The sequence below is a fragment of the Lactuca sativa genome, chromosome 4 (assembly GCF_002870075.4).
Source record: "Lactuca sativa cultivar Salinas chromosome 4, Lsat_Salinas_v11, whole genome shotgun sequence".
NCBI classification, from domain to species: Eukaryota; Viridiplantae; Streptophyta; class Magnoliopsida; order Asterales; family Asteraceae; genus Lactuca; species Lactuca sativa.
The window spans coordinates 211591129-211603149 of record NC_056626.2 but is presented as its reverse complement, the minus strand read 5'-3'; the positions used below and the strand labels follow the sequence as shown (position 1 = coordinate 211603149).

Genomic DNA, 12021 nt, shown 5'->3' with positions numbered 1-12021 from the left:
TAGCCAAAAAAAAGATCTTACATCATGACAAAGCTATGAGTTTTTTGCTTATTGATTCGTTTCTCATGAGTCAGAAAAATTTATTAAAATCCAACACTACAATCAAGTTTGGCAAAATACGAAAAATTGTAACAGAAAACAGTAGCATTATCACACCAAAAACAAAACCAAACTTGAAAACGATACGTTAATCCAATCATCATTGTTCAAGTAATAACAATATCATTCATATTCCAGTCTGCTATCAAAAAAGCATACCAAAATTTCACTTTAACATTCGAGCAATCATAATATTCCACAAACCCACATACCAAATCATCATCAACAACATTATTCTACTCAACTCAAACTGTGTATATCTATTTTTCACATATACTAACACTAAACCTTCAAAAATCATCTCACCTTTTCAGTTTTCAGTGTACACCAACACCCCTTTCCAGCTTTCTGCGTTCATAATCAGCATCATCTGTTGGCAGTTCATATCGGCAAACAGGGCAGGTGTTCCTAATCTCCAGCCATGGCACTATGCAATCACCATGGTAACGATGATTACAAGGAAGCAATTTCGCTATTTCTCCAACACTAATTTCATCTTTACATACAGCACAAAGGGTGGTGGTGTTCTTTTCAACATCTTCTTCACTTATAACAACACTTGAAAGATTCTCCACTGCTTTCTTGGAAGCCGGTGGTCGACCCAAAGATGAAACATCACTATCGGCAAATTGCCCGAAGAACATTTCATATTCTGTGTAATTGTATTCATCGTACTCACCTGATACATCTGGATTTTGTTCGAAGTTTTGAGCATTCAATAGAACTTCCCAATCTGATCCATCTCGATCTTCTTCTTCTTCTTCTTCGTGTGATTCGTGATTTCTAGGAGGGATTCCTGGTAGAACAGATGCATCGTCGTCAGCTTCTGCACCGAAAAACATGCTTAATTCTCTTCCGTCGATTCGTTCATGTTCATCCACTTCCTCCCAATCGAAATCTCCATTAATGTTGGTGTTTGGGTTGGGTGTTGTGTTATCATCGTCTAGATGGAAAGAATCCCAGCAAAGGTGAAGACTGGTTTCGTCATCATAGTCTCTAACTCTATCCATGTCGGGACCATTCTCCACCTCGCCGCCGCCGGATTCGAAGGAATCGGACACTATATCAGTCACCGTCAACCCACCCATGAAAAATTCCGGAGCACCTGAATCGATAGATGAACGGCTGGATTCCGATCGACCGATTCTCCGTCTGGATACAAACATTTCGTCCCCGGTATCAGCAACCGTAAACCCAGAGTAATCATCATCGACGCCTCTACCACTAGGGTTATGGTTACCATCATGATTTTCTACATGAAACCCTAATTCTGACCCAAAATCCACCTCAAATTCATTCGAATTCCCATCTTCATTTCCTTCATCAACCCCCAAATTCCGATCAGACCGAACCAAGCGGTGGTTCTCTTCACTTAAACGCGACATAGAATGCAGTTGCTGTTGCGATTGCCATTGCGATTGCTCAACGCGTTGATGGAACATGTCGATTACGAAATTTGCCTGGGTCTCTCGATCGAGAGATGAATTACGATCAAGACCGCATCTTCGGGCGCAAAAGAGATCTTCGGAGGAAGGGATGTCGAGATCTGGAGTGTAAACGTCGAATCCGTCAAGATCATCGGGCCATTGAGAAAAGGATACTAGAACGTCCTGCCCCTCGTCATTGTCGTCGTCGTCGCGGAAGTAGGAAACATCCGCCATTGATAAAGCTTTGTGGGTGTTGTGGTGTTTCAGGCGAGGGGGGGAATGGAATTTGTAGTTGGTAATAAGATATTTGCTGGACAGGGGATTTTGCACATTTGGAAGACTCATGAACCATGAGTTTAATTTACAATTTCTAATTATATAATTTCAATATTAATCTGGTCAATCTATTTTTAGTATTTTTATAATATTAAATCATTTTAATATTTCTTTTATCAAGAACTGGTGTTTTTTTATTAATATTAAGGATAAAATGTTTGTATGTAATAACAATCCTTTTTTCACCACTTAAAAAAAGTAAAAATAAATAATAAACTATCTTTTGTTCAATGATAATTGAATTATATCTGACAATGGAAATGATTAGTAACCTTATATGAATAATGTATTCGAATTAGAGGTTTTAATTGTTAACTATTTTTGCATCACAAAAAATATTGAATAGTTGCCCTTGAGTAACAGAATAGGTATTTAGTTACCTTCAAATGTCTATGCTACCAAATTTTTGGTAGTTGCATTTATCATAGATGAAAAAGTTTCGGTTGGAAAAAATAGTTTGCGAAAAAAAATCAAAAATGTTTACAAACAATGTCAACTAATTCATCCTCTTCATCAATACAATTTTTACCCCTTTCATCTCAAACTAAAAGTCAAAAATCATACATAAATATGTTCAAAAATCATACAATTTTTACCCCTTTCATCAACAAAATCAAAATTGTTTGTTGTTCTAAAAGAAAAAATCAAAACTCTTTACAAACTTGCATAAACTTCTATCAATTAGCAAATGAAGCTTCGTCAGGATAGTGTGTGAATCAAACATAAATATGTATAAGAAAAGATGGAGATACGAGATACTACAGTGACGTAAAAATGATAGATTATTCTTGATGTTGGCAGTCAAGTATAGAAAACAACACTTATGTCATAAAAGAAGCACATGAAGGGTTTACAGATTCAGTGTATCAGGTACGCAGATGATTTAAATTGGATTCTTATCAAATAAATAAGCATAAAATCTTTTTATTTTAATTATGTATTATTGATGTTAATCGATTAAGATTCATGAAGTCGTTTGGTCAAAGTAATGGATGATATATATTCTATTATGAGAGGTAAAATAATAATTTGTTAGGGTGGTCATAAGAAAGCGGAATTTGATGGAAATAAGGATATTGTGCAATGAGAAAGGCTATGTTATTACTTATTGACAATCCTTTCTTTAATCTTGAACATATTATGATTTAAAATACATGAATTGGTTGAAATGTATTTTTCTAGTATAATTTAATTAACTATAAAACCTTCTTGTTTACAAGCCATGTGTTCCTATAAATGACAAAACACAAAGATAATCACGAGGAGTCGTTTTTAAAAAAATGTATAAATAACTTGGTTTATATTAAGTATATTATTCACTTAATATTTTTTTATTCTACGTATATTTTTATTGTACATTGACTACCATCGAGAAATAGAAATCACGACCGATTTTAATTTGTGGATTTATAAACTCCTATAAATAAAATATAGTCATTTACAGTTTGAGCCCTTCTGGTTGGCACTCTTTTACAGTTTTAGTCTTTGATTTGAAAATTTAGCATCGACAATCCTCATGATTTCATAATTCATCACGTTTGATCATTTGTTGTAACCTTCTACCCAAATCCATTAACCACAATGAACATTTTACCTTTTATTTTTTTCTACTTCTTTATATTATTTAAGCTTTAAGGACCAATTTTATAAAAATAAATAAATAAAGTTCCTAAACCCTCATCCTTCACCGATTCACCTCACCCTATTTTTCTCTCCCTCTCTATGCCTCCATCATAATCGCCAGCCACCTTTGCATCCCCACTGATAACTACAACCTCACGTCGTGAAATAGTGTCCAATGTCATTAACTAATTAATAATATTTCTAAATAATCTTAAGTTTCTTTTGGGATGGCCTCGTGACACAAATAACTAAAAGAAAATTGAGAAAATAAATTATTAATTTTTTTGGGAATTAATAAACTAATTTAAAATTATTTTGGCAATTAATTTAATTAATTAATTAAAGGTCTTGAGTATTAATTAAAGGTCCTAAGGGTTTTGGATTAAACCCTAAGAATACTTTTTAGAGCCTCTAATTTCGTTATCCTCTCTCTTTCTTCTCCATATACAAAAATCATAATCCCTCTCTAAGGTTATGGGATTTTCAAATAAACCTTAATAAGGTTATTCCTTATTCATTTTTAGAGTATTGAGTCTAACTAACATTAAAGGAGTTTTCTTTTAGACTCTTCATCCTTTGCAAGAGATGTCCATCACATGAAGATGAAGATGGGGCAAAATAGTAAATTTACTTGGGATTTAACGAAGCCTTCTTTCAAAACAACTATCAAATAATCAAATCCATTCAAAAGCCTATAATATAAATAATTTAAACAAACTCCATAATAATATCTAAACAAAAATCACAAAACCATTAGTAACAAACAACTACAACTCAAGTCATATATATACAACATCTTTTACCATTTCCAAACCCTATTTCTCATTCTTCTTAAACTTCTTCAAAGAATCAAACACCGATGAGCTTTTTTCTTTTTCTTGATTGTTTAAAGATTTCACAAACGGATTTGTTGACTTTTGTTGACTCACCTCCCCATTACTCTTCTTCACTAAACCTTTACTTTCCAATTTTGCATCTTTCAATTCCACCACTTTCCCAATTTTAGGTGTTGTTGAATTTTCTGTTGCTTTTTTCTTCACAAAAGAAGGCGAAGCAAGTTGTACTTCATTCACACATTCTTGACCTTTCACAATTTCTTGTGAAACGAATGTTTTTGTCGTTGTATTATTAACACAAACAGTCTCTGTTTTAGTCTCTATTGCTTCTTCTTTAAGCAACCTTTCCTGTAAAAACAACAAAAGTTTTAAATATTTCCAACTTTGGATTTAATTTAAATATTTAATTAATTAAAGAATTGATGAAATACCTCCAAAATGGTGTTGAATCTTTCTGCTAAATTTGGTAGTTTTAAAGCTGTTACAAGCTTTATTGCACCTCTAACAGATTTCTCAAGTGAAAGAAGCTTAACAAGTTCTATAGCCCTCACAAGTTTATCACCTAACAATATAAATAAATAATAAATAAATAAATAATCATTAAGTTTTAAGAAAAGAAAAAAAAAAGTAGGATTTAGAAATTATAACTCACCATTACAACAGGAAGCAATGAGTCTTAAGATGCATCGATCCAAAGCTGTTTCAATATTAAAGGCCTCATCTTCAAGTGAAGTTGTGTCATCATCTCCCATTGCTTCTTTTTCTTCAATCTTTCTTTGAATCTGTAATAAAATTAAAAATTATTATTTATAACAAGAAAAATAAAGAGTTTAATATTTAATATTTAATATTTATATTTACTTGGGAGAGATGCATGTTGCTAATAATGAACTCATTTTCAAGAGCTTCAGCTCCCAAATCAGATGATGCAAGAGGAATTGAAAGATCTAATAGTGTCAGAACTGGTTTAGGAACAACCTGAATAATAAAATAAAATATTAATTTCAAAAAATAAACATGAAAACTGTAATTTTTGGTATTGATTATTATATTACCTGTGGGAATTTATCAGGGGATTTGCATAAAATGCAAAACAAATTGGTTTTATTTAATCCAACAACCCAATAGCTTTCATCTTTCTTCTTTAATTTACTTGCACTATATAAAAGACCAATATTAGTAAATAATAAAAATAGTTAAAAGAAATTTTTAAAAAAAAAAAAATGGAAGAATTATTTACCTAAAGAGTGGGAACCAGCTGCCTCCATACTGATTACTGAATACACGAAGAACACCCTGCATGTATAAATAAAATGAAGTTATTTATAATTCCCACATAAATTATGTTTTGGGATAAATGCAAGAAATATCAATGTACTTTGATTGGTTTTCTTAATACAAAATTGTATTTGAAGAATATTTTTAAAAAGTGTGATGTTTTAATAAGTTAAAAAAAAAATGAAAGATAGATGTTATAGATTTAACTTATAAAGGTTAATCTCATAAATAAATAAAAACTTATATTTTATGTTTTTTCTGGATTAAACCTTAACTTTATTTTTTACATGAAAAAGGCCTTATGTTTTTTTGTTTTTTCCGAAAAAAAAAAAAAAAAAAAAAAAAACCTCAACTTTGTCTTTTTTCTCGAAAAAACCCTCAATCTTCTAAATGTTTCCAAATAAATCCCCAACACTGAAAAAACTGTCTTTTGGGTTAATCTCATAAAAGACCTTATATTTTATGTTTTTTTCTGGATTAAACCTCAAATTTATATTTTTCATGAAAAAGACCATGCATTTTATCATTTTTTTTTAGATCTGAGCCCTTTTAGTCGTTTTTCTCCAAAAAAAAAGTTGTAAAATGTCAGGGTTTTTTTAAAAAAAACCTTAAAAGTTGAGGATTTATTTGGAAACATTTAGAAGGTTGAGGGTTTTTTTTGACAAAAAGACAAAGCTGAGGGTTTTTTCACAAAAAATGAAAAAATATAAAATCTTTTTCATGAAAAAAATAAAGTCGAGGCTTAATCCAGAAAAAACACAAAATATAAAGTCTTTTATGAGATTAACCCTAGTTATAAACTATAATACAAAAATGAAATGAAAGTATGTTGCTATTTGTTGCATTTAGCAACAATATTTTAGTGGAATGAGGAATAAATACCATGGAGTCAAATGAAGTTAGTTGACCTTCTTCACTAAAACCAAACCATGTTAAAATGGATCCAGGAGTCAATGCCAACTTTCCTCTAATAGATTGTCTTCCATTGGGAACATTCAATACTCTAAACTCAAGCATCTGCAAATGTCACAAAAACAAATTAAAAATGAAAAAAAAAAGATTAAGATTAATTTAATTAAAGAAAAAGGCATACTTGCTCATTTGAAGGGAGAGAGGGAGAAGAATGTGTAACAACTGCAAGTTCATCACCAAACCCTGATGCAGTTACTACAGGCCCATCAAGAGAAACAACATGCCTCTGCAAAATTATGTATTTAATTAATTTCACAAAACAAAATAAAAAATAAAAAAGTAAAAAAAAAAAAAAAAAAAAACCTGTAATCCACCATCTGTGTAAATACGAAGGAAATTCAAACTTGTAACAGCAGCAACCCATGAAGTGCCAAGTGCTACTGCTTTTACTTCTTCTTCTTCAAATCTCATAGACCACTAAAAACATCCCACACATTATATAAACAGAAATTTAAAAGTCTTGAATTATTTCTTTTTTTTTATTTTGAAAAAATACATAAAATGAACTTACCTCACTATTATTAGCCCAGCTTCTAAAGGGTCTATACATGAGAGTGCTCATGTTTTTGTCACCTTTACATGGATTTGCAAAAACACTTCCATTTTCATTCAATGAAGCCATTGTGAAACCAAAGTAATCTGTCATTGCTGGAACTCGTGGGCCCCTTCCAGTGTCGTGAAAATCAATCTGCACCCATAATATAATATATAAATAAGACTTAATCTCATAAAAGATTACTTCAACGTTTTTTTGCCTGAAAAAGACCTTGTGTTTTTTCGTTTTTTCTGAAAAAGCCCTCGACTTTGTATTTTTTTTTTCGAAAAAAAAAAAGTCATCTTTCTAAATGCTTCCAGATAAACCCTCCTCTTTTTTAGTTTTTCTTGAAAAAAACCTCACATTTTACAATTTTTTTTGGAAAAAGGGGTTGATCTCATAAAAAACCTTATACTTTGTGTTTTTTGTGGATTAAACTTCAAACTTAACCTGAAAAAGAACTTGTATTTTTTTATTTTTTCAATAAAAAGCATTAAACTTTGTACTTTTTCCAAAAAAACCCTCAACCTTCTAAATGCTTCCAAATAAACCCTCATCTTCTTTAGTTTTTCTCAAAAAAAAATACCGTTTCTTGATAAAAGAAATAAAAAAAAATAGTTAATCTCATAAAAAAACCTTACATTTTGTGTTTTTTCAAAATTAAACCTCAAATTTATTTTTTACCCAAAAAAGATCTTGTATTTTTTTAATTTTTCCAAGAAAAACCCTCAACTTTGTATTTTTTTTCCCAAAAAAAAACCTCAACCTTCTAAATGCTTCCAAAAAAACCCTCAAATTTTACAAATTTTTTGGAAAAAAATGACAAAAAAGGCCAGATCAAAATTTTGAAAAATACAAGGTCTTTTTAAAACAAAATATAAATTTGAAGTTTAATCCAGAAAAACACAAAATATAAAGTCTTTTATGAGATGTTTTAAACTAGAAGTAAGGATTGGGACATTTATGTGTTAATTACTTTGTTTAAAAAAAATAAAATGTTCCCATGTCACCAATCACTACATATTAAGACAAAAATAAATACCTCAATGTGAGAGTATCCATCATGCTCCATTGTTGTTATACTTCCAAGCATATTATAGCATAAAAATCGCCTTTTTCCAAATTGGACAGGTGTCACACCAGGCTGAAAAGCCTCCTGCATTTTTGGTCCTGTAATAGCCACCACACCTGTTTGTGTCCCCTTCCCATTTTTCATGTTTGCCACATCAGCAGTTGAACGTTTTTTATTCGATTCAACTTTCGGAAGCAAACTCATATCATTAACATCATCATCTGAATCTTCATCATATTTGAAATTCCTCAATCTTTTTCTTGTAGGTTGTTCAGAATTCATAAAGCTATCTTCTTCTTCACCATGATCACTCATGCTTCCAGATGTACTAATCTCTTTTTCTTCTTCATCAAAGAAAAGTAAACCATCACTTTTCTTTGAATCCAAAGTGGGCCCCCCTTCTGTAGGTGATGTCATGGATGATGGAACAACAGAGTCCCAAACACCATACTTTCCCATAACATCAATAACAGCTAAAGCATTCCCATGTGGCTTCCATGTCATACAAGATATCACTTCATCAAACTTTTGTCTTTCAATGTCTTGTTTCTTAGCAACATCCCATATCAAAACCTGTTTATCTAATCCAGATGTGGAAATGTACTTTCCATTAAGTGAAAAAGCCAAGAAACACACAGGTTGTGTGTGTTCACCTCTTAATGTGAAGAGTTTTTCAGCTGTGTCTCTATCATACATGACAACATCGTTTCTTAAACCAGAAACAGCTAGCATTTCGCCATCTGGACTCCAGGAGAGTGCGGATAATGTTGTGAAATCTGGAGGGGTATTATGGGAAATGTTTTTTAGGGTGTGGAGTGTTGTACCGGATTGGAGCTCCCAGATTATAACAGTTCCAAATGAATCCACAGATGCTAGGTATTCACTTTTGGGATCAAAAGATATGGATGTGATGGATCCTCTGTGGCCTTTTAAAACCCTTGCAACTGATCCATCTATTGTGTTGATAAGTTTGATGCCATCATCATCGCCACCAGCTGCTAACATGGTACCTGATCTGTTGAAAGATAAGGCACGAATAGGCAATGTGAATCTGGTAATATTTGATTCGAATTCTCCACCTGGTAAAAAGGTCATCAAAACGGTTGAAAGTTAGTGATATTTCCGAGAAATCATAAATTAGTTACAGAGTTAAGCAGTAACTAGTTTGTTCAATTTTTTATGCATTATCAATGTCCAAACATCGGTCCATTTATTCATCAAAGATTCACGAAATATGTATATGTGATCGAAGAAAAAAACATGTTCTAACTATTTTCGTTAGAAATGCCAATGTCAAAATCTACAATCAACACTAATTAAACCAAATTGTTTGTATACAAGCATCAGTAACAGTCGGTATATTGGCAAACCACGAGCATACAGAAATAAGAAAAAGAGGAGAGGAAAAAGATTACCGGGGAACTTATATAGCTTGACGGAGCGGTCACTAGATCCAGAAGCTAGGCATGAGGAATTAGGGCTGAGGGCCAAAGTGGTGACACCATCTCTATGATTGCGAAGAAATCGTGGCGTATTTGAAGGTAAAAGAGCATCGTGAATGGAAATGGAGGCGTCGGAAGAAGAAGCAGTAACGATGTGCTCGGCAGTGAGGTCCCACAGGATGGTACAGTAGGAGCTTACACCATTGTTCTTGTGAGCCTCCCGCAGCTTCATTGATCTGATTTTCATGGTTGATTTTGGGGATCTTCTTAGGATGCAGCAGTGTGTGAGAGCACTTACTGATTCTTGATGTCCACAGTGTGGAATGTGGATGGCGTTGTTTGGTTAGGGCTCGAAATGGGATTAGAACTTCAGAAGTATATAAGTTTTGGCGGGAATGTTTGGGAAATTTTGGGCCGTTTCGCGGCAGAGTTGATATATCTCCCGCTATGGTTGAACCCGACAAGTGGGTCATTCTGACCCGTTAACCCATCAATTCCAACCACATAAAACTGTTTTATTGTTTTTTAAAATGAAAATCTATTATTTGATTTTATTTTTCAGAAAAAAAACATGTATACTTCTTTAGGAAAGTCATGTATATATTTAAAAAAAATTCAAAATCATCCTTTTTTTAGAAAAAATAATAGCCGAGTCGTGCAAGGACGCGGGGATATAGCAAGTAAGCAGAAAGGTTCTTTAGGACCGACTATATTCTAGCTAAGGATGTTATTCGAGTCGGAACCGGACCAAACCAACCCGAACTTGAATAACTCGGAAATTGAATAAGGGTAATTGCATGAACCAAAAACTGAACCAATTAATCAATACAGGTTCGGTTCGGTTCAGTTCGGATATTAATAGAATCGGTTATTACCTGAATAACATGTACAAGATGATTAAGGACATATTATAACTAAATAAACCGTATTATGATTCTATAACCCGAATAATAGAATAACAATGTACTTTTATACATCAACATAAAAAATTTAAATACTAACATAACACAATAACACATTGATAGAATAGCATTTACATAATAGAACCGAATAACTTCTTATTTGGGTAACCCGGACCGAATAACTCGAGAACCGAATAAGCATAATATATATATACCCTAAAACCCGAATCGAATTGCTTATTTAGGCCTAATTCGGCTTGGTTCGGTTTGGGTTTTGGTTCAATTCGGGTTTCCGGGCCAAACTCTCATTCTTAATTTTATCCATTGCGAATAATTTGTTAACCACATATTTTATATTTTCTTCGATTCATCGTCTTATAGGCATCATGTTAATTATCTTCTAATAAATATTTAATAAACTTTCGTATTTAAACTTCAATATACATCATGAGTAATTTTACATAACTTTTATATCATACACTCATATCAAGATCATTGGAGAACGCATACATGACATCAGGTCGGAACCTCCCAAACATATTAGTAATACTATTAACAACGGCAAGTGAAAAACTGTCGTAAAATCTTAACCATTGGATCTTCTCAAAATTAAATCAGGACTGCATAAACTCCATATTTACAGTTTAATATATACAGTTCTTAGGGCAGTTCTTCCACTCTCTCTTTCTCTCTCTCTCTCTCTCTCTCTCTCTCTCTCTATATATATATATATATATATATATATATATATATATATATATATATATATATATATATATATATATATATCGTCGCTCATGCTTCCTAGAGCCAACTTATCCTCTACTATCCCTGTTCCCCAAAGATCGGATATTTGTAACCTATAAAGAATATCAAAATGTACTTTGGTGGTTCCTTATTCGTTCGCAAATCTTATTACTGTGACACACACCTCTCAATGACTATCGCAATTTCCTCTTCTTCTCATAATCGAATTTACCGGTCAATCATTCAACAACACTTGAAATCAATTCGAAAAAACATAAAATCCATGAGGTGAGACATTCAATAAATCATTGCTATTTGTTAACTCAATACTTATGTAAGTATATCTTTTCCATTCATACCTACATTACAATTGGACACTATTTATTTGTTACATGGTTTAATAATAGGTTTATCTGTGTGTTTCTTTTACCAATTTGTGTTAATTTCACCTTTCAGTTTGTTTTTGTAACATACGTATCCTCATGTTTAATTTGGCCATTTTTTCATTTTGGGTTCCCTACGTTGTGTAGGATAGCCTCCTATGTTGAGCGTAGGTAAAGGAGTCCATGCATGGGTTTAATGCCTTACGCTGAGCATAAAGCTTACTACATTGAGCAGAGCACAACATCAAAACCCTAATTGAAGGGTTGTGATCCATATTTAAAATCTCTAACTCCATGAGGATCAACCTCCACCCCAATATTTGGTCTTCTCATTACCCTAGCCACTTGTGAGAGTTTTGAAGCCATAAT

General features: G+C 32.4%; 2 protein-coding genes across 2 annotated transcripts; both read right to left on the bottom strand.

Annotated features, from left to right (window-relative positions):
• Positions 1-202: 202 nt before the first annotated feature.
• Positions 203-1873, bottom strand: LOC111910876 (uncharacterized). The gene has a single exon (XM_023906680.3). It carries the CDS (start codon positions 1869-1871, stop codon positions 417-419), a length of 1455 nt encoding a protein of 484 aa, XP_023762448.1. The 5' UTR covers positions 1872-1873; the 3' UTR covers positions 203-416.
• A 2276-nt stretch (positions 1874-4149) lies between these two features.
• On the bottom strand, positions 4150-10008 carry LOC111910875 (protein ENHANCER OF LHP1 1). Its single transcript, XM_023906679.3, has 12 exons — positions 9594-10008; positions 8149-9257; positions 7083-7259; positions 6875-6988; positions 6693-6797; positions 6482-6616; positions 5562-5617; positions 5377-5479; positions 5183-5299; positions 4974-5103; positions 4753-4883; positions 4150-4669 (listed from the first exon to the last, which is right to left on the bottom strand). Exons 1-12 carry the CDS (start codon positions 9865-9867, stop codon positions 4301-4303), a joined length of 2820 nt encoding a protein of 939 aa, XP_023762447.1. The 5' UTR covers positions 9868-10008; the 3' UTR covers positions 4150-4300.
• Between the last annotated feature and the right edge of the window lie 2013 nt (positions 10009-12021).

Bases quoted from the DNA above. Each gene is read 5' to 3' on its own strand.
- LOC111910876 (XM_023906680.3), bottom strand. From the start codon at position 1,871: ATGAGTCTTCCAAATGTGCAAAATCCCCTGTCCAGCAAATATCTTATT.
- LOC111910875 (XM_023906679.3), bottom strand. From the start codon at position 9,867: ATGAAAATCAGATCAATGAAGCTGCGGGAGGCTCACAAGAACAATGGT. The intron at 7,260-8,148 runs GTATTTATTTTT...TTATGGGTGCAG, and splicing joins ATGGATACTCTCACATTGAG to ATTGATTTTCACGACACTGG. The intron at 6,798-6,874 runs GTTTTTTTTTTT...ATAATTTTGCAG, and splicing joins ACACAGATGGTGGATTACAG to AGGCATGTTGTTTCTCTTGA.